Source organism: Branchiostoma lanceolatum, chromosome 2, assembly GCF_035083965.1.
Source record: "Branchiostoma lanceolatum isolate klBraLanc5 chromosome 2, klBraLanc5.hap2, whole genome shotgun sequence".
Taxonomy (NCBI): Eukaryota; Metazoa; Chordata; class Leptocardii; order Amphioxiformes; family Branchiostomatidae; genus Branchiostoma; species Branchiostoma lanceolatum.
The window spans coordinates 4,476,817-4,499,638 of record NC_089723.1 but is presented as its reverse complement, the minus strand read 5'-3'; the positions used below and the strand labels follow the sequence as shown (position 1 = coordinate 4,499,638).

Sequence of the window (22,822 nt, the reverse complement as noted above, 5' to 3'; positions counted from 1 at the left end):
GTACTGGTATGCTATTATATAAACACAAAGAAACCTGAACTTAGGACTTCGTCACTTTGATACAGCGCAACGTTGAACGCCTTGCAGTGGGAGTGTCTCTTACCAGTGCAAACAGATGACCAGCGTTCGTAACGCTTGAGCTACAAACCCGGAAGTAACGTTTACTTACCACCCAACCTCATCGCGTCAAGACCTGGTAGTTGCAGAGTTGCAGACCCGGGTTTTCACAAACCACAGAGATACTATAATGGCTGCTACGGATGGCAGGTATGTCCATTTTTCACTGCAAATACATTTCTTTATAATAGTGGCGCTGAGATTTACTGACATGATATATGATAAAGGGGGCGTGGCGACTTCCAGGGAAACCGTAGTATGTTACTATCAGAATGACACAGCAATCTTGATAATAATGATGTCCCAAACCTGCCCCAGAAATAGGTCAATAGATATGACTATTTCTGTCATAAGAGAATGAATGAATGAACAACATTGTCAAATGACCTAATTTACGAAAACTTTTCTGTACTATTGTCTTAGTATTGAACGTTAGTTCTAGTATAAATACAAGCATCATTTGAAGATGTTATCCTCCATAATTTGTTGCAGACTTCTCCCGACCTATGTGGAGGGGTTCCATGATGTGGAGGCCGTGGGGAGGATGAAGTATGCCGTCCTGGGGAACACAGGTCTCACTGTGTCACAACTCAGCTTTGGTAAGTCTTTATCTACTCTCATCTCCCGAATTACCGGACTGGGTACGTTTACTTTTTTCAGCCTCAAAATCCACTCAGTACGTTCTTATTTTGGACGGTGCGTTTATTTTTTTGTGGAAAATCCCGGGGGCTTTTCAGTGAACCTTAGTCTAAAGCAAGGAGGTTCTATCAAAATAATAGATAGATTACCTCTTTGCTGACTTTAAAAAAGCAAGGCGTTTATGTACATGTAACTTATTGATGAAGCTGTTGGGTGGGCGTGGGTGTGCGGTCTGGACTGCTTCCGAACCGGTCCGGACCGTCCCGGGCGGATTCATTTTCACATAGGCAAGTTCGAATCACTTTTGCGATGGAGACTTCATTGCAAGCAAGTTGCAAGAATTAAATCACTCACTGCAGCGAACATTTGTTTGTCAAGATTCACAATACATTTGTATGTGAGAAAACCAGCTACAGTGTACGAGAAGTTGATTGACTCCTTCGGTGCCTTGGACAAAAATGAGTGGGGCGGTAAAACATTTCTGTAAATCTTATAACATAATGTTCTGTAACGTTACATGATTTTAGCCTTGCCTTATGATACCCAATGCACCGGACTTTGGAGAGGGGTCTCCTGCAATAATTGAAATTAGAAGTTGACTTTACAATTGTGGTTTATTGCATTTAACGATGTACAAATCCAGCAAATTTGACGTCCGTTAAATGTTGATATTTGTATACTACTTGTACTCGTATTCTAGGAGCATCATCCCTGGGCAGTGTGTTCCGTGAGACAGACGAGGCAGAGTCCATCCAGGTTGTCCACAAGGCCCTGAAGAACGGCATTAACTACATCGACACCGCGCCCTGGTACGGGCACGGCAAGTCTGAAACTGTTCTCGGCAAGGTGAGTGTCCAAACTAGTTGTATTATATATTATCAGAACAAAAGATGTTTTCTCTCGCTGTCAGAGGCTGATTTGCTACCTCCCGGAGGCCAGTCAGTTGAACAGGCCTGCAGAGTTATACATGTATGTAAGGCCACACCAATTTGATTTCTTGGTTAACAGATTTTTATTTTCCCCAAAAAATTTTAGAAAAAAAAAAATCATGAAAGTTTTCATGATTTTTTTTTTCTAAATTTTTTTTGAAAATAAAAATCCGTTAACCAAGAAATTAAATTGGTGTGGCCTAAGCTATAGGAACAGGCTGACATTTTTTCTAGAATGATACTTCTTTTCTTGGAGGTGAGGGAACACACAAACGGACTAAATCATGATCAGGTGATTGAGTGATTCAGATTCTAAATTTCAGCTTGAAAATTGATAACCACTGCAAGGAAGGAGTCATCAATAGACAGAAGAAATCCCAGCCCTAAACTTGCTACATATTTATCTAAATTGCCTCAAGTTGGCAGTCTTACTTAGTGAGGCCTTTTTGAAGTTTCATTTGTGTACAGTCAGTACAAATGTACATGAAGGTCACAGGTTTTCCCTTAATCTCTTGGCTCATTACAAGTCGTACGTCTCCTTGTGGCATCATGTTTCCGTAACGTTAAGGGTGTTTGGCTCAGAACCCAGAGGTCATGGGTTCGACTCCCCTGACATGCCGTCAATATTGTGCCCTTGCGCAAATCACTACACGGATTTCCTTTCTCCACCCAGGTGTAAAAATGGGTACCTGACTCTGGTTGGGGAGGTACAAGGTGGTGGAACTGTAGAGGGTTTGGGCTCTGCCTTCCAATATCCTCATATATATAGTCATAGATAACATTGTTATCCAGGCAGAGCCCAAACCCTCTTACCTACTTCCACTACGGCTATGGGACTTATACCTTAAAAGTTTAAGTTTTTTTACTTCTCCTTCCCCAGGCCCTGCAGGGGGTCCCCCGCCAGGCGTACTACCTGTCCACCAAGGTGTGCAGGTACGAGGCAGACGTGCACAAGATGTTTGACTTCAGCGCCGAGAGGACCCTCAGGAGTGTGGACGAGAGTCTTGCCAGGCTGGGACTGTCATATGTGGACATCATACAGGTAATTTTAACATCTGACTTGATACAAACCTAATCAAGACCAGATGAAGGCTCAAATACTATCTGGTCTTTGTAAGTTCTTTTTTAAGTTAAGATAGAATCATGTGTTGCCAAGACAACATTAAGAAAGTATAGCTCTTGTCAGTTTTTGAAAAGAATGCAAAGAAGGTGATGTTTGAAATTTACTAATTCTTTTTGAAAATATAAGAGAAAGCTGCAAATACATACTGGTTTTTTACTAATAATGGTTTTTTATTACTGCCCGCAAGCTTAATACTACCTTGGCCATTTCAAACTTTGTGTACACTGGGACTGTAGTCCTAACAAAACAAATACAACACATACAAGTCTAGAAAGTAAATCTGTAAATCGTAACATCTGTCACAGAATACATTGATATTGAGAGACAGTGCCAGTGGCCTGGGTTACCATGTAAATCCTTGAACTTGACCCCCTCAGGTGCATGACATGGAGTTTGCCTCCAGTCTGGACATTGTGGTGAATGAGACTCTCCCAGCCCTGCAGAAGGTCAAGGACTCGGGCAAGGCCAAGTTCATCGGCATCACTGGATACCCACTGGGCAACTTCAGGTGGGCTGTGATGAAACAGAGCTCTAATGTGTACCTGTTACATCATCCATTATGATATGTATTGATTTTGTATTGTGTGTGTAATAGTGACTGGGAGCAAATAAGTTAAAGCAGCCAAACTGTACCCATTTGAACTACATTGGAGAGTCCAGACAGTTTCATAATTGTTCATTGGACCCTGACATTTTGGGTTTTACAAGGATCAGAACTAAGGGTTGAAAAAAGTTTGTGATTTCTTCAAATTCAATCTGAGCCCGTAGACTTTTACAGAGGTAATGTCAACCAAGTCCAATATCTTTATGTTTTTTCGAAAACTTCTGTTTAGTATTTGTCGATTCATTTTTTTTCATTTGTGCATCCATTCATTCATTCATTCAGTCATCCATATTCACTTTACCACTGGCCTCTATTTGAAGACAATCAGTAAGGTATGTTGAAAGATAAGACTTTAATCATAGATAACTTGTTGATGACAGCAAGTATTGTTACTACATATTACATGTACTTGATGACTTGTGGAAAAACGAATGTTGTAGCTAACTGCATTGTTCTTTCATGCCCTAAGCTTGCAACAACTTCATGAACATTTGCATGATTGCCTGTTTTGTATGGCTCCCATGTAGGAAAGTGATAGAGCGGAGTCCAGTGAAGATCGACACCATCCTGACCTACTGTCACGGCTCCATGAATGACAACTCCTTACAGGACGAGCTGCCATACTTCCATGTAAGGTCATTTGGGTATTCTGTATGATAAAAGCTGTAGAATCTGTTTCATACATCTAATCATGCCAGGGTTATATTTCCAAACCGATGCCTGCCCTGGCAGTTTGCGGGAACGAAAGGTGTGAATTAAAAGACAACAAAGCACACAAATCATAAAAAGAACTAGTCATGAGCATAATTTGTGTATATTTCTTGATATACATACTTTGTACACTTTTATTTTTCATTCCTGAAAACAGCCTGTTCTGGCGCCGGTTTGAAAATGTGACCCTAGCATAAACTGTCCTATGGTATACTGTTATGTAACAGTATACAGTGTCACATTGAGTAAAAAAAATGTGTCTTTTAGAGACTAATTTTTAAGCTCTACTAAGGTCCAAAAACGACCTGGAATTCTTTTACCACCGTTTGAATGTGATGATGACACCTAAATAAAATGACTCAATGTTTACTTTCAAGTTTATCAACTTAACCACCTGTTTGACCATGCAGGAGAAAGGAATAGGTGTCATCAATGCCTCCCCCATCTCCATGGGCCTGCTGTCACACCGCGGGCCTCCAGCCTGGCACCCAGCCACTCAGGACATCAAGGAAGCCTCTAGGCTGGCAGCAGAGTACTGCAAGGTACAGTAACTGAAAAAATTTAGTGCATTCTGAGGCCGTTTTCACCATACACATACCGAACTTTGCCATTGATGAACCTACGTGTATTTGTTTGAAAATTCATTTACAAGGAAGATGTAGTACCAATGGTAATGGAGGCAAATTTGTGGACTTTTTATATATTAAGCATGGATTTGATATTTGTTCACTGTGATTCTTTATCCCCTTTCAGAGCAAAGGTGCTGACATTTCCAGGCTAGCGATGCACTTCACCCTGAATCAGCCAGGAGTCCCCACAACACTTGTCAGTACTGCCAGGTAAGTCATCTTCATCAGCTGAACTCAAAGTGTAATACTTAAGATAAATTTTTCAGTTAAGCTGATGATGCAATGCACCTTGATTACTGAACCATCATCCAGTCATTGCAATATCCATGTAATCGATTTTTGCGAGATAATGTTAATGTCTTGGTTTAGCAAAATTACTGATTTTGCAACTCAAAGCATGAATGGAGCTACATACAACACCTGTGTAAATGAATTGATACCATAGCATAACATACTAGTACATTGAACATTTGAAATATAAAATAGTGTGCCCCACAAAGGTATGTCTCTATTCTTTCTCTAGTCAAGCAAACTTGGACAGAAATCTGAGAGCTGTGTATGAGGAACTTACTTCCGAAGAGAAGGAGACACTTGTATACATCTGTGAAAGGTACAATTTTGTTTTATGATGGTGCACAGTTTTAAAGTTGTAAATAGAGTATAATCGTTTTCTATGCCCTAAAACAGAATTTGAAGGGCCAAATTACAGGTTTTGAACATAAGATACCCAACACTTTTCAAGATCCACAACTTTTATCTTACATTTATGTAAATTTTGATGTGCAAACAGATTCTATGGCTAAAATGCGCCAACATATAAAAAGATTGACTCAATCCAATAAAGGATCCAATAAAAGAATATTAATCTTACAGAATATTATGTAATATACTATTTTCAATTTCTCACTTGGTTTAGACCATACTTGTGTGTACTGATAATTTCATGTAATATTTTCATGTACCTCCATGTACTTGCCTTTGGGCATTAACTTGCAATAAAGTTATTATAATAAGAATGTATAATGAAGTGTATGATGTAAAGTTATATCTTGAATTGTTTAGGTACTTCAAACCTCTGAACAACAAGACGTGGGAGGGGGTAGAGGTGGACAACTACCACAAAATGAAGCAGGGGACTGGCACTGGAACACTGGGATAGAAAACTGCACTACTTTCTTCCTAGCCAAACCTGTACTACATGTAGTGACCTCTATATAAGGACCAAAGTGACCACTTTTTGGTGGTCCCTTAGATAATTTTTCCCATTGACACAAGCATTAAGAATGCTGTCTATACTATAGTGTCCACCTGTCCACTAGACCAGCTTTTATTGGCCCCCTTAATGGTAAGTTTTGACTATTATTATTTTGTTAAGACATTATAATATCTCCAGCGATCTTTTGCATTGGCCTTTATGTTTCTCTACTTTAAAATCTCAGAGTGACCATTTAATCTTTCAGCTCCTTTTGAATCTGATTCACATTAAATGTTACCCCATTTCTCTTAGAGCCCTAGTTCTTCAAGTTACACAACCATCACACAAAAATGTCTTGGATAGTAAGTTCTACTGAAATCTCAGGCAATGACAGGTAAAGGGAATTCTGACACAGTACATGTACACATGTAGTTGTTTATATCTTTCTTTTTTCTGGAATGTTTTATAAGCCCATTCGTAGATTCGAGTATGCATGTGCAGTGTCAAATGTGAGGGCTCCTGGCTAATGTAAACAGTTCTCGTCTCAACATTGTCTTGATTTGCATAACAAGGCCCAGACGGGTTTTGTTTACGCCTCAGGAGCCTTCATCTTTAACACTGCACATGCGTACTTGAATCTACGAATGGGCTTATTTCCAGATGAGTATAGGTTTCAGTTACCAACTAGTTTTCATTAGATAAAGGTAAAGGAAGAACAAGAGATCAATTCAAAGCAGACACTAGAAAAATTTATTGATGGACAAAGCTCTGTTCCCTTGTCGTGGTCCACAGTACAAATGCTACAAAGACTACTGCATGTCACACAGCAATCCGCTTCTTTATCATGTTGTCATTTCAGTTGAATCTTGACATAAATATTTACACATACATAACGATAACATGTTCACCGAAGAAAGATTCACACATCTTTGTTACTTTATATATCATTGTATGAAAAACGAAATTCCTGCATTTACCAGGACATGCACAGTAGAACATATTTAAATCAAAGTTGATAAAGAAGCTGCTCTTTTGTTCCATTTGCTGCTGAAGATGGCAATGTGCAATTTGCATATCATGTGATGTAAGAAGGAAACTCAGGAAATATAGTAGATGATCAAACTTTATAAAAGTCATTCTAAACTTAACTGAAAGTGTGAATTGCATAATTTTATGATAGGTACAGGAAGGATCAAAGGTGGAAAGATTACTCGAAGGTATTAGCGTCAAACAATTCTTTCTTAGCGCATATTCTTTTTGTAAACACTATTTTTCTGCCAGCATTCTTGTGCAATGTTTTTGATTCGAATTATTTGTTTCAAAATTCATATCCATGCAACTGTGAGTCTTCCTGTACTGTCTTTAAGGGAAAATATCTAATATGCTCTTAGTCAAACAAATACTGGCCCTGCCATTTCAAGCCTATAAAATCGCTTCTGGCGACATCACCACCAATTTAGCTATCAGCCAATCAGAGGGTTTGCAAAAGCTCATTTAGAGCAAAACTGCAAAGGACGTTGGGAAGCTATCAACCAATCAGGTTACGTCTTACATCGTTACTTTGGGTTCAGGACAAAATAATGGCTGTTTGTACCAAATAAGGGTGGCTCATTAATCATGCATGAGAGAGTGTTGGTGACGTCGCCAGAAGCGATTTTACAGGCTTGAAATGGTAGGGCCGGTATGGGAGGTAACGTACGGAGCATATTGGGCCTGCTCGGGAGGGTGACAAATACCTTTTACAGCAGATGCATTATCCCCATTAAATGAAAATGTAGTAGTATGTACATGTGATTATGCAATGGTTGGTTAACCTGAATATGCATTATTCTGCTTATTGTAAGTGTACATTTGTTTCAATGTTCCCAAAATCTTGGATAAGGATGTACTCCTGGATAATTAAAAAATTAGTGACTTGTGCAAATTCACACATTTTGCTATAGATGATGTGGAAAATCTTACCCAAGCTTAAGACTATGTAATTGAGTACCTTTTACAAGGATAAATTATGGCTTGTTGTGTCAATGTTGCAACCAGCACCACTATAATGATAACATACTGTACAATAAATCATATAAATACCCTAAGGCTTGAATACCTTACATTGTCAACAGTGATGGTATATGGTAATTAATAATCAGCTTATTACATCAAGATGTTTAGCTTACATTATGTCAATCACCAAATAAATGCTGAGGCTGTTATAAAATTTGAGATTCACTTGCTATAAAATGTGAGATTCATATACTAAATGACACATGTTGGTAGATGGCTACCAACATTAATATGTTAGTCCTGGTTTTGTCTCTGTTCCTAAGAGTCTAAATTTCCATTGGTTGATTCCTATGACGTAATTAATTGAGGAGGCAAGACTTCAGTAGAAAATTAGCCTCTGTAGTATGACCTCATTTTGATTATAAAAATCATCAGGTCAATTATTCGTATATAAAGTTATGGAGGAAATGAAAAATTTCAGGACAAACACTAACCACTTTCTTTTTCTACGGATCCCCCCTCTTTTTGCTAAAATCCTGGCCTTTCAGGCTGTACAGAAACACACCATTTGTTTCTGTCAAGTTTTGCCACAAGTTCAACTAGAATAAATACCCTGGCATCTTACAGCATTAAATTTTAAAAACTCAGCTCAAGTCAGAGATCATTCACAAAGCTTTTAAAGCTCAATTTGCTGCAGGGACTGTAGCTGGGGAAATAAGCTGTTGTCTGCAATGAAGGAGCCTTAGATACTTAAAACCATATTCTGCAGCAGGATTTTACAGTGATTTCCAACACAAGAAAAGGTCGGAGCTACACAAATTTTTGACAGTACAGCACTGGTGGTTGTTAAGTCAAAAATTCTGGTAAGCCAGACTTTTTCTTGTGTTGGAAATCACACTAACCTTCAATCCTGCATCAGAATGAATTTTACCAACTTTTTTTTCAAGCAAAAACCATAATTACTGTTAACAAACAATTCAAAACAAAAACATAAGCCTTTGCACGAACAAAGAAACAAACACTTATTAATCATAAACCACTAACTACATGTAGTTTCCTTGGAAAGTAATTACAACAGGCAGTTTAGTAGTAAGCAAAAATATTTTTAAGTTTACACTTGAGAAACTGTACTACCTACAAAAGTCATTAATTTGTAGTATAGATTAAGGCTGTCCCATCTAGCTGGAGCTTAAAGCTAAATGAAGTCCAGAAAACCTTATTTTGTGCCTAAAATACATCCATGGTCACATGGAATGTAACAAAGGAAATTCTATGAATATCAATAATTGCATGCTCAAGATTTTGGCGATCTCACAACAAGCCCACAAACAACAAAGCCTAGGGATCTTCCCTATTTGCATAATATTACCATAAAGTTCCCATGGTGACATAAGTTGAGCTGACCAATAAGAGGAGAGCGAGCAACGAATTTCTTTGTACACAACCAAGTGTTTTAATCAAGCCGACATTTTGGTGGCTGCCTGTCACCTTCCTCAGGGCAATACTGTTAATACAGAATTATTCACTGTGGTTTTATGTTTGCGGTTTTTGTGGTGACCATTTCACCACGATCTTAAAACCACTGTGGACATTTTTGTCCAATACTGTAGCAGTATGTGATGCCACAAACTTAAAAACACCGCGAACACTCCATTTTCCCTTAGCGCGAAATAAAAACCACGCGAACTTAAATGCATTTACAGTAATAACTGACTTTACTTTTGGGACTGCATCTAATATCAGTGACACCTACACATGTAGCTGCATTCGGAAAAAGATCCAAACAGTATTGCCCAGAAGAAAGTCACAGACGGTTACCAAAACGGCATCTTGAATAAAACACTTGGTTGTGTACATTCAAAGAACACTGTTATCCAGTGACTTACCAACCTGACGAAACTATTCACAGGTGGGTAATTCGTATTGATAAGCTGAAGTATTGCGTGTATACAATTGCATGTAATATTATAATAATAATTTTACAGATTCAATTTGATAAAAGCCACAATGGTGTTAAACAAAGCACAACCAAAGCAACACTTCACCACCATTCTGCAACGTTATAAAATGCTGCTGTTGACGGATGATTGTAATGAGCGCCTGACTTCTCCAAGGCATACATGTGTGTGTTTGCCACCCCCATCTCCACTTCTATGAAAGACGTTCATGTCTAAAACAGCCGACCTGGTCTTTCTTAGGATGCAGCTTCCACCTGAAGCAAACAGATGAACAAGACAAGCTTTCACACATTGCTTCAATGCATATTGTTGAATGTGTAAATCCAACTTCCAATGAAGGTTGTGTGGTTTAACGGCAGGGTGTTCAACCCAGAACCGAGCGGTCCTGGGTTCGAATCCCCTGATGCCATCGATGTTGTGGCCTTGGGAAAGACACTTGACATGACTTTCCTCGCTCCACCCAGGGGTAAAAATGGGTTATTGTTCTCTGTACAGTTGATATAAGTTATAAAAACTTGAGTGCAGTGCACGTCGTCCCTGTCCGTCTAAAAGCAAAAAATTCCAACTTGTTAAAATTAAGTTAATAAGCTACTGTCTATCAGCCAACATTGGTCTTGACTGTATGAAATGAACATCCTTACATAGGAACCACTGATAGTGTGTCTTTAAAATGAAACCAAACTTACAAACCTCATTGACTTTCATGAAAGAGAGGAATAACTCTTCTGAGAATCTATGCAGTTGCGTGGTTTCACAAGAAATTTGACAAAATGCACAACAAATTTCTTCGTTAAAAAACAAAGTCTTTAGATTTATGGTTTGTGTGTTTTGTTGTCTTTTTAGTGACACCTATACATTTTGCATGATATTATTAGGTCAAAGGTGATATAAATCCAATGTAGGTCGCAGTGAGGTCGTCAACGTGCTGCGGGTCCAGTGAAATACAATTGTAAAGTAAAAGCTAGTTTACCTGTGAGTAGTTTGGAGGAGGTTCCCCAGGGTTGGGGGTGACTCTGCCTGGTGGGGCCGCCACAGGGATGTCAGGAGAGGGCCGGCCAGCCATACACTCATCGTAACTGGGAGGGGCTGGGAGGGAAATACAGAATACATGTAAATCTTCCACACCAGATCACATACTAGTAGTACGTACAGTATATGCTGGACCTAAACCCCAAGTTAGATAGTTGGAAATAATATTATGATTTTGGATGTAGAATGCTATTCCTCCCTTTTCTGAGTTTATATTTACAGCCATTCCAAAGATACAACTACATTTAATTAATAGTTGTATCTTTGGAATGGCTGATAACTTACTGCCTCTCATGTTTGAACTACTTCTACCTGCGTTCTTTTTTCGTCCGACAAAGATTGTGGACTGTTGAATGTGGCTTTGAAGATGAGTCTGATAAAACACTCAACTAGGAGGGGGTGAGCTACATTTATGAGACGGAAAATACATAATATAAGTTAAATAACACTGGATAAGACACTCAAAATAACAAGGAGGTATTGAGAGAAAAAATACAGAATATGTCTTTAACATCGATAAAACACCCTAACATCTAGGAGGGGGTAAGAGGGAAAATATAATATAACACATCCTCAATACAGAAGAAGCAAACATTCTGTCATGTCCATGAATTACAATTTGTTCCAAAGGCTCTACAAACCAACATCTGGGTTTGTTTTTGTCCGAGAAATGGGTCATGTATTTTCAATGGATGGCTTAGCTGGTAGTCTGTCCTTAATCTAGGAAATAAATCATGACTGACCAAATATTTGCTACACTGACAAAATGATAAACATCTATTCCAGGGTTGTCTCCAGCTTTAAATTGTTTTCTGTCCCGCTCATGTTTGGGAGCACACATTGTTAATTTTCGTTGTTAGATTTGTGATTTTAAGCTGACATTTTCATCAAACCATGTCATGAAGTTCAGATTTTGGGACAGATGAGGTGAATTTTTTCCTGTCCCAACAAGCAAAGTTCCATCCTGAGACATAAGGACAGGTCTTGGAGACAGCCTGATCCATTCTACATTTTCACATTTTCTGGCTACATGCAAGCCTGCAAACCTAATCACAAATCCTGGTGAAAACATTAGCATATTTGCAGAGGTCATTGCTTCTCATACCATTCATTCTGGTCAGGTCATGCATACTGCAAATCTTGAAATGTTTGCGGTAGTTCTATTTTCGTGGTGACCTCTTACCGCTACATCATTACACCAATACTGTAATTCACTTTATTTTCCCCGTAGCAAAATTTCACGGTGTAAGGAAAATGAACTTCAACTTCACGGTGGTGGCAAGTGATTTACAGAACTGATGTGTGAAGGAATCATAGTACATGTTTACAACAGGTTTTTTCACGGTGATGATAAGTTCACGGTAGAGCTGTGTACCTAAACAAATTTTCCGGACCTGAACCTGTACCTAAACTACTTGTTCGGAAAATGCTAGATTTTCAATAAGGACAAAAGCATGTTTGAACTGGTAAAAACATGATATTTGATTGTGCTAGGTATTATTTTTATGAAAACACAGATGAAAATTTGACTCCAGCCATGCAAATGTGTTTTCTGTGCTTTAGAGTGGCTTTAGAGCACTGCGACAGTAATTTCATAGTAATTTTATCTGTCAAAGTGGCCATCCCCTGAGTCAGGTCCAATACCGATACAGCAGGTTCAGGTACTTTGGACCTGTACCTAATTGATTGTACCCGGTACTGCATTGGTACAGTGTACCGGTACACAGCTCTAGAACACAAAGTTGCAGTGAAAGAAAAAAGAATTACTGTATGTGTGAAGTACTGTACTACAGAATTGTTTCTACTGTGAACTTAACCTTCTCCCTGCTGCCTAACTCTGTAACCAATAGGGAATCGGGTGCCAAACAGCTACTTCCGAGTGCTAAAGATTAAAAACTGTGAAAACCTTCTTTCTCCTCCTACTGCAAAATTAAGCCCAGCAAAAATAAACAACTTTACAGTACCTTTTACAAGTGACATGTATGTCTACATGATTCACCTAGGATGTAAATTTGCTGGAGTGGAATTAACAGCTTATGCCTGCAATGCTTGTATAATCAAACATGAGAACAAAGAAAAGTCAACACAGCCTGGAGCTAAAGCCCAGATGTTCCAGACTGTTGTGTAACATGCCACCTGGTCATGTTTCCGTAAGTCCATGATCAGAATTTCATATAAACCTTTAGCACACTGAAGTAGCCGTTTGGCACCCTATTTTCTATTGGTTACAGAGTTAGGCAGCAGGGAGAAGGTTAAGTTCACACATCATAAATGGGTATCCTTTGGAGTCATTTAATAAAGTGCTCTACTTTAACATTTTCTTCTTAAATTTTCTCCCTTTCTTTTAAACTTTTCAAGAAGGTCTCCACAGTGTTGAAGTTACTGTGTGTTGCTTTTGAAAGTTTTGCCTTTTTTCTTTCTCTTTTTCTTGCTTAGTTTCTTTCCACAGTTTTCCCATTTCCATGTGTATCAATTTTTCTCATCATTAGTGAATGGTGCTACAGATAGCTTTTATTTTCTCTTCTTTTCCTCTTTCTAGTTTATTTTCATGTCCACTTCTACCCCTTATATTTTCACCATCAGCAAATACCAGCCATGTGTACAGGTAGATAGGGCAGGTCTGTCATGTATCACACAATTTATGTTCGATATTTTAAGACTTTATAAACAGTGAGTGTGAAGTTGTATGTCTAACTATCAGCAAATGGAGTTGAGATGCCAGCTATGGGTTAAAGGTGGATGGGCTAGGGGCCTAGGGCTATGATGTACTATGCAATCATTTGTGTTAGACATTTTAAGACACTAAAACAGATTGTGCGTGTGAAGTTCTGTGTCTCACCATCAGCAAAAGGTGTTGAGATGCCGGCCATGGGGTACAGGTGCATGGGGTAGGGTTGTCTGCTCAGAGGTACCGTTCCTATGACGATGGGCAGGTGCAAGATCAGGTTCATCCCACCTGGAATATCCAGGAACACCTGAAGGAAACAAGAAGACAAAAAAGACATCAGAATTCCATGGTTTTCTTTTAAATGAGACCAACTCAGGTGTTAAGTCTATAGGGTGTATTAAGAACCACTAACTCTTTCAATGAAAAGCATCATAGCTTTCCCCCGAATAGTTTAATCAGGTTAAAAAACTATCAAACTATTACTTCTATTACTAGCTTTTAAAAACTCAAACACTAGTACTTAAAGACAACCAAAGTAATATTAGGGCCCACAACATGGAAATAAAAATGATTATGGTAGTGACATTTACTAACACTGTTTAGCATATTTGCGTGATAACTTTAAGCATTTTTAAAACTGTGTAAAAACGAGCAGTACAATGATCCCCTTAGTTTCGCGAGGCTACAAAAAAAACCTGTGACGATTTTCAGTGAGTTCTCACATCACAGCGACATCATATTTTTGCAAAATGGACGTTGCTGTACATTGTGATAGTATTGTTTGAACAAATCATGTATAGAAATGATTTAAAATGACTAAATAAATTGACTTTCAAAATCCTTTTTTCAGGCCCTAATATTGCTTGCCAATGGGTTTCTTTTAAGCTCTGGAGATTGCCATAGATCCTACTAGTTGTAACTCACCATGAGTGAATATTCCACAGTGATGATACTACAGCTGATGATAGAGGGTGTGAGGGCAGGAACAGGCAGTAGTCTGTTGTCCCACTGTACAGTGTCCCCTGCAGACAGGGCCTCGCCCTTCATGTGCGCCACGTTCTCTCGTACCGTTCGCGTCTTTCCGCCCGCTCTGTAACACTGCGTCTGGTACAGCGCCGCTTTGGGAATCATCCGTCGTGAGGAGTGGTTCTCAAATTCTGCCGATATTGCAATGGATTCACCTGTAAAAAAACAATATAAACTTTTATAGCTAAAAGATCATTACTAGCAGATGCCTTCATATTCAGAAATCACACTATAATTTTCAAGAAGCCATGCTGTATGAAAACTGTACAGCAATATTTGATTATCATTTTCCCCTTAGCTAATTTTTTCACCTCACAAGCAATTCATGTACATGTACTTTCTAGTAGAGCATATATTTAAAAAAAACATTCAAAAGGCCAATTATGTCAATAAAGGTTAGACATTCAGGTAATAAGATATGCCAAAAAACATGTGTACCGTTACTCAAGTAACTGGATATGATTTTGAAAGTCAGACATTTCAGACAGCATCTGCTGTCTTTCGTCAGTAACTAAAGGGAAGAACTGGAGAAAAGCCCAATTTCTCAACCCCAAAGTTGCAATTATCAGTAGCCATGCTTATTTACAGTAAAGGAAGGTCCCTTTTGTCCCTACGTCTGTCTTTGCACAATTCTGAATGCAACCGTTCTTTAAAGCTATTTAGTGAAGATGCTCCTACAGTACTTGATGACAATGAGTTCCATTCTACTATGGTTCTCGGAAAATATGAATTTTCGAACACATCAATCCTTGGCTGATAAATCTGGTATTTAAAGGCACGACTATTTCTCGTCCCTTTCTGAGCTGGTATCAGATACTTATCAGTCGGTACATCCACAAGGTTATTAGTCATTTTGTACATCAACACACCAGCTTTGCAGGCATTTGGCATGGCAGGAGCTGGTTATATTACACTGAACAGCCTGTCAGTCAGTAAGCATGCACACAAGCTGGTGCTAATCTTACCTGGGCAGTACCCTCGCCTGTCTGTTCTTGCACTCAGACTGACAGGTCCAGATGTGCACAGCCAGCAACACAACGTCTTCTCCCTGCTTCCACCTGTAGGTGTCTGAAAACAACAATCATTTATGAGAATTTGAATAATGTCAGCGTCTGTCAGTATCATTATACAGGTGGCTATACAGATCTCTGACACAACTGGTCACCCAACAATTGTTGTTAAGCTTATTAGTTCAATATTTCCATTCTTCTTAAAATTCTAATTTCCTTTACGATTAACCCATCAATCTATTTTTGATACCCAGTATAACCTCAGGTAATGGCTGAAAAGCCAACATACACGTATTTTTCACCAATGAAAGCACAATAAATAATATACTACTTTTAAATTTAACCAAAGGACTGCTCGCACTTTTGTCTCTATTCCATGAATGTGAATTGCAAGATTAGTTTTTAGTTTGAAACCTACAAGCATATTAGCCAGTTCTAGTCAAAATTCGATCTCTATATAGTCAAGTCAATTATTAAACAACCATTGTAACAGGTAGACAGAATGTACAGCAAAATACTAATGGCTAATACTCATATCAATCTAGTACAAACTACAGGAAGGTTCTAGGCTATACAATGTTCTAGTACAAACTACAGGAAGGTTCTAGGCTATACATAATGTTGTCAATGGTAGATAATATCAACAGGAGGTACAATATAGGCTGAAGAATAAACTGGACCCACCAGGTGGTATGTGTCGTTAATATCGATGTGGTCGATGATTGTGAAGTCGCGTTTCACTTTGGACGGTAACGTCCAGGGTCTGTCGATCTCTGCCTTCAGCCAGTACCGGACGTTCCCATGTTTACCCTCGAACGATGTTGGGAGTCGCCTGAGGATAAAAACGACAACATTCTGGGATACCTTTTTCAAAACTCACTTATTGTTCTTATCAGTATCCTGACAGAATAGAGGGCATTTACTCTTCTGCGAACTGAAAAAAAACCTCTACTATTGCAATTGGGTGTTAGCATCACGCAGTCATTTCTGCTAACATTCATTTGAGTGTATTCACATCAATGCAAAGTCCGTTCTTAGACAGTGTTCAAATGTTGGTGGAAAGGATCTACCACGAATCCACCTTGTGACGCAAGCAGTTTTTGTAATCTGCAGATCTAGAAGTGTCAAGCCCTCTACTGGTGGCCAAAAGCCCATATGAATGAAGTACAGAAGAAGAAACCATAGATGTAGAAATACTAAAAAATGGTTCGACATTGACTTGTCCCATATATGCCTAGTGCACATGTTCATCATACACAATTTTCTGGGTAATCTGTGTCTACTAATAAAATGAAGGACGGCCAGGTTGTTGCTGAAGATACAATTTGTAACACTCACTCGTCTGGGAGTTGGAAACTGAAGGAGAACTGATGTCTTCCTGCAGTCAGCAATGGCTGGTCATCTTCTACCTCCGACTCCGAGTCTGAATCAGAATAAAAACCGTGTTATCTATTTTCTTATTTTTTTATTAGATAAACATCCGGTACTGGCTGAAATAATATCTATTTATGAAAGTTGAAGATATTAGCCGAACGTGGCAGATGTTTTTCAAAGGATCCCATCTCAAGTTAACAAATACTAACTTAGGAGGTCATGAATATACATTTAAGTGAAATGAATTCAATTGTACAAATCAATTACATGTATAATGAACAATGACAATAGTTATGCAAATCTAGAAGTGTATTATGGCAATTATCCCTACCACTGCCTGCCATGGTAAGAAAGCTACAACTACAAGGGAGAGGTCAGAATACTCAGATTTAATAATACATTCTTGAAAGTGAAATAAATTCAATTGTTCAAACAAAATATAAAGAACAATGACAATAGTTATGCAAATCTACAAGTGCATATGATGGCAATTATCCCTACCACTGCCTACCATGGTAAGAAAGACCCGGTACACACTGGGAAAATTTTCTGGACGTACATCGCATTTTTTCTTGGGTCACAGGTGTGAATCGGCCCTGCGCGTTGCACAACAGGTATTTTTATGGCCCATACGTCTTAGTCGTGCGTAATAAACCTCCTTGGTTCGACAAAGTCGCATGGGCCATAAAAATGGCTGCATGATCATGAAAATGCCTGTTGCCAACGCGCAGGGTCGATTCACACCCAGGAAAAAAGGAGCCTTACATCATACATCGCTGTCGTATGTCGTTGTCATACGTCCTATAACTACAAGTATTAATCTATTTATTCCAGTATAACGATATGTAATTTTCACATGTGCAAAAGTTACATATATGAAATGTGAAATACCTCAACATAAGATTGCAATTGAGAACAAATAAAATCTGTTTCAGACTGAAAAGAAATCTAGGATTTGCGGAATGTATTTATCGGATTAGGAAATATCTATAACATGCATATGGTACATGTAACATGGTAATCTGGGGAATGTTGGGACACAAACAGAACACACTGTACGTTGTTACTGTAATCTGGCTTCTTTCACACCAAAGCCGAGATGTCAGGTACGATTGAAATGTGATATGTTATCATGATCTGTTGCTTCTGGCAGATGTCCAGGGCTGAATTCTGACGAAACAGTAACGTTATTCAAACCTGTATGATGCAATCGAATTCTTAGCAAAATGAACAAGGCGTGTAGTTTACATATGTATCGGATTAGAAGTTGTAACTGTAATGTTTGATCATTACAAACGAATCCTAGTCAACTCGCCCCAAGTCCAACTCGCCCCAACTATTTACTACCAACTCGCCCCCAAATTAAAACTTATCAAAATTGTTTTATACTGGTTTTATATGCATGAATCCTACTTGTAAATATTACTTTACGTAGTAACAAAACCTTCTGACTTTAATTTACCTTTTTTGACGTATTTTGGCAACGAACTCGCGATAGGTATTCGCTGGCGGACCCGGTCGGCATATCGGCCCGCCATGACACCGTGCACGGCCGCTAGCTCTAGTCTCAAGCATGGCGATCCAAAAGACTGCTGAGGTCTATGTGCTAGGAAACTAAGCATCTTCGAGCATGAACTTGAATAATAACTTGAGCCAGCAGTCAGCCATGCTTGAGATTACAGTGAGCGGGCGCAGGTCCCGGTGAACCGGCGGGCCGACATGCAACATGGCCCGCCGGCGCTTCCTGCATCCATCGGCGTTAAATGCCGACCAGAGAAGAGAAAGTTGAAATTAGAGTCACAAGGCTTTCTTAGCATGTCAATCAATATTTAGAAGTGGGATATATGCATATGAAGCCAATCTTGATAAGCCGCAATTTGGGGCGAGTTGGTAGTAAATTTTTGGGGCGAGTTGGACTTGGGGCGAGTTGACCTGTTACCTTACAAACATATGGACAAATTTAGCCAAGGCGACTAAACGAACACAAATCTGATATCCACTATTTCATTCAAAATGGCTAGTGGAAAAACTGGAATGCTTATCGACGAAGGAAAAAATATTCTTTGTTCGACGCTTGAAGTTACAAGGTTGACGTTAACGTCATTGTTTTGGAGAACAATGAAATTATAGGTGAGCTGAAGTCACCTGTTCCGTTTCCCAGCAGCGTCTCTTCCATGTGGAAGTACTCCAGTTCGTCGGTGAAGTGCTGCGTGTAGGAGCCCGTCTCGGTGCCCATGCCGCGAGACTCAGTCCAGTGTACCTTCGCAAGCCCGCGGATATCCACCTTCAGCGAGCGAAGTCGCATCTCTCCTCGCAGTTCCAAAACAACATGGCCGCTCACAACTTCGGTTGGTTCGTACACGGCTTTATCGCCGTCCAGGGCGATTTCGAAGAGTTTCAGCCGCCCCATTGCAGCCTCTTTGCAACATTACTACCATCAGAAGACACAAAGTAAGCCCTAAAACCCCGGGCCGACTCTGGATCTGCGGTAAAATCGCTTGAGATTTCTACGCTTCCATCGCTACTTGTTTTGTACTACTAACTCGCTTCCGCAATCCGCGATGCAACCGGAAGTGACGTCATGGAAAATCGCCGCCTGCTTACTCACCGAGGTTCGCCGTGAGGTCACATATCCGATTTGACGAAAATATGTCAGAACGAATGGATAAGGAGGTTCTATCAAAACGCGTGAAACATTTGCGCGTGAAGAAATGAATTTATTACAATATGTCAGAAAATATGTGGCACAAAATTCTAAGGCAGAAAAATGTGACCCCGATTGTCCATCTGAATTTTCGCTTGAAAAAAATCCTATTTTTTCTACGGATGAAACTGAAGAAATAGAACAAAGTTTTGCAATACAAAATACTGCTACTTGGAGCATTCGCATATTAGTAATTTGCGCATAAGCCTTGTATAAAAAGGTGACTCACTTGATGTAAAAAGAATGGATAAGGAGGTTCTACCAAAACGCGTGAAACATTTACATTTCTTCAAATTTGTCAGAAAAATGTGACCCCGATTTCCATCTGATTTTTCGCCGTGAAAAACTTTAGATGGAATCCCAAACCAAGGACTTGAAGGAGTTGATTTTAGTCCTCCTTGCCCAAATTAAAGCATAGAAAAAAATGCCATGCAAAATACTGTCGCTTGGCGCATTCACATATTTCACATACACCTTATACATGTAAGTGACTCACTTGTAAAACCAGTAATATGAATGAATGATTTTATTGCACAACAATGATATAAATAGTTGGAATACGTTGCAGGCATGTGATCATCAGCTAGTCTCCAAGCAAACCCAACGGGTTGCAAATACCGTATCCAACTGGAAGAAGGAGTTTTTATTAAATTTTCTTTCTGCCAGTTGGATACGGTCTTCGCAACCTATTGATCTGCTTGGAGATTAATCATCAGCATATGCACATGATTGTGACGAGGCGTGTTTGCGCTATATGACGTGATCACAGCGTCATAAGTTAGAAAACGAACCAGACAAACAACTTTCTCTCCGTCAAACTCCAAGGGTGGTAAGTCAGAATACCGGTAAATGATGTGATTATAGATCATTATTGGCCTTAGATAAAGTTTAACTGACAAACAGAGCATGGTTCCCTTTGTGAACACAATTGCATTAAAAAAGGCTCCATTCATGTTTTTGAAATCCATGTAAACGATGCAATCAGTCCAACACCCCCATTCCATTAGGGCGTCGACCCCACTGCCACTTAAGATTTAACAGAGCTAACTCTCAAGGAATTACTTAGATAAAAAAAAAGGATTACAGTTCAACCTTGATTCAGTAGAATGACTTCTACCAGCAGTCAAGCACAGATGAACTTTCAAGTGAAAAAAAAACACGAATATTTCTATACTAAGTTTTTTCTTCTTCATTTTTTGCGTGCTGAGTTGTAAACCAAAGAAAGGTCAAAGAAACATAAAGAAAGCCAGAAAGAAACATACGGAAAGCCATCATTGACTGCATAGCCTGCTACATGATTGATAATCTTGTAATTGAGGATAACTCGATGAGCAGAAGGCCTGTATTTATCTAACACCACGACGTGCAGCGTTGAACTTTAAGCCAGCTCTTCTTCTTCTTCATTGCTTATCTTTGCTGACGAATACTAATTTTTGCTGACGAATACTAACTTTTGTGAAATTCCTGTTTATTTATATTTATGATTATCCAACCTGAGTTGACACTTATGTTCATCCACCTTTTGTATGTGATATATTTATCTATTTTTTCCACCCTGTGCATATTCTGCTTTTAGTCGTTTATGTTTATCTCTGTACCCCTGATCTTTTGTTTATGCAATTAATGTAACGTATACGCTGTCTTATAAGCCCCCATGGGCTGGGCGCAAAATGGCGCAAGACACGGGAATAAAGTTTTCTAGATTCATTGATTAATTGATTGATTGATTGATTGATTGATTGATTCATTCATTCATTCACTGATAAGGTGATCCACTTTGAACGCAGCCATCTGATGACTGTGAGTGACAATTCTCTACTAAGTTAAAGTAGGTACCGGTCTTACAGCTCGATAAACCAAGATTACCCTTTGATTTAATCTTGGCTTGGGACGGGAGGCGGTGGGGTGAGTTGGGCGCTTAAATGCCACCCTACCAGATGCAGCAACTTTCGTGGCTCCTGAATGACGAAAATAGCAGCATGTTTTCTTAGCGAAGAGAGCGTAGCTTGTGTTTATCGAAAAATGATACAAATCTCCAACAGCATCCGAACAATTAATTTTTGTGTGTAAAATGTAACTTCGCAACAGTCGCTTAAGCCCGTATCTCACTGGACCCGCGGCACGTTGGTGGCGTTACTGCGTCCTAAATTGAATTTGTGTTAGCATTGGCTTTATAATGGGACTATCATTCACAACGCACAGGTATGACTAAAAAGACAACAAAACAAAGAAAGCTTTGAAAAATTCGTTTTTTATCGATGAAATTCGTTGAGCGCTTTGTCAAATAGCCCGGTCGCAGCGACGCCGCCAGCGTGCCGCGGGTCCAGTGAGATAGGGGCTTTAGCAGCTTACATGTAACTGATTCAAAATGTACAATTACTTGTCTCTGTTTTTGCAGTTCACTTCGCAAGGTTTTATCACACGGATAGTCAAATGTACTAATACATGTAGGCTAATAGGTTAATTGACGAAAATGATTGCTGCAAAATTGTGCACAATTTGCCAGGTTTGGGCACACCTTCCATCACGTCATTCGTTTTAACGTATCTGGCCCAGTCGGTAACGCCTAAATTCTGAAAGACCTTTGTTCTCAAACCAGTCAAGTTTCACCTGGCGAGTGGCACGTTCACGTTGGATTATTTTCCGAGATTTTCTTTAAATTTTGACTTATAAATCGGGTGCCTGAAGATCGCGATTCATCGGGAGGGATTCTACGTCAGGACGACTTCAAGAAGCCTCAACAGGAGAGGATGGCTTCCTCAACGCGTGATACGAAACTTCTTTCTTTACTTCTTGCTGCTTTGTTATCCACCCATTTGAAAACCGGTAAGTGATCGTCAAATGTGTAGTTCGATGTTTTTAGACGTGGACTTGACAACAGATCCCTTGGGACTTTAGGTAGGAAGACTTTGTCTCGTTTGCCTGGCTTCACTGAGACTTGGAAGCAGGCCAGCGATCACCTAGAATTTGATGTTCCACCCACAGTTTGAGGTATGCTTAATTCCCAAACCGCCTCCCTCCCCCCAAAAGACGAAACTTTTGTCATTTTGCTGGCCTTTTCGTCTACCAAAATGTGGGGGGGGGGGCGTGATGGTAGTGTAACAATAGGGA

General features: G+C 39.4%; 2 protein-coding genes across 3 annotated transcripts in view; one reads left to right on the top strand and one right to left on the bottom strand.

The window, feature by feature from the left end:
- Nucleotides 1–19,591, bottom strand: part of LOC136427207 (arrestin domain-containing protein 3-like) — a 65,468-nt gene extending 45,877 nt beyond the window's left edge. The window contains exons 1-8 of one of the 2 annotated variants that reach the window (XR_010754382.1): nt 19,153–19,591; nt 16,972–17,056; nt 16,318–16,465; nt 15,589–15,691; nt 14,522–14,778; nt 13,769–13,904; nt 10,871–10,986; nt 8,845–10,154 (exon numbers count right to left, since the gene is read on the bottom strand). Coding sequence is in view for 1 of the 2 variants with exons in the window: in XM_066415989.1 (XP_066272086.1) it covers nt 10,137–10,154; nt 10,871–10,986; nt 13,769–13,904; nt 14,522–14,778; nt 15,589–15,691; nt 16,318–16,465; nt 16,972–17,056; nt 19,153–19,417 (1,128 nt within the window). In the remaining variant the exon portion in view is untranslated. Of the gene's footprint in view, nt 1–6,674; nt 10,155–10,870; nt 10,987–13,768; nt 13,905–14,521; nt 14,779–15,588; nt 15,692–16,317; nt 16,466–16,971; nt 17,057–19,152 lie in introns of those variants that run through there. The other variant, XM_066415989.1, reaches the window with a different exon arrangement.
- LOC136427209 (uncharacterized) lies at nt 14–6,070 on the top strand. The gene is made up of 10 exons (XM_066415990.1): nt 14–267; nt 610–716; nt 1,457–1,602; nt 2,566–2,727; nt 3,186–3,316; nt 3,940–4,042; nt 4,534–4,665; nt 4,877–4,962; nt 5,276–5,362; nt 5,815–6,070. Exons 1-10 carry the CDS (start codon nt 248–250, stop codon nt 5,909–5,911), a joined length of 1,071 nt encoding a protein of 356 aa, XP_066272087.1. The 5' UTR covers nt 14–247; the 3' UTR covers nt 5,912–6,070.
- Nucleotides 19,592–22,822: the final 3,231 nt, after the last annotated feature.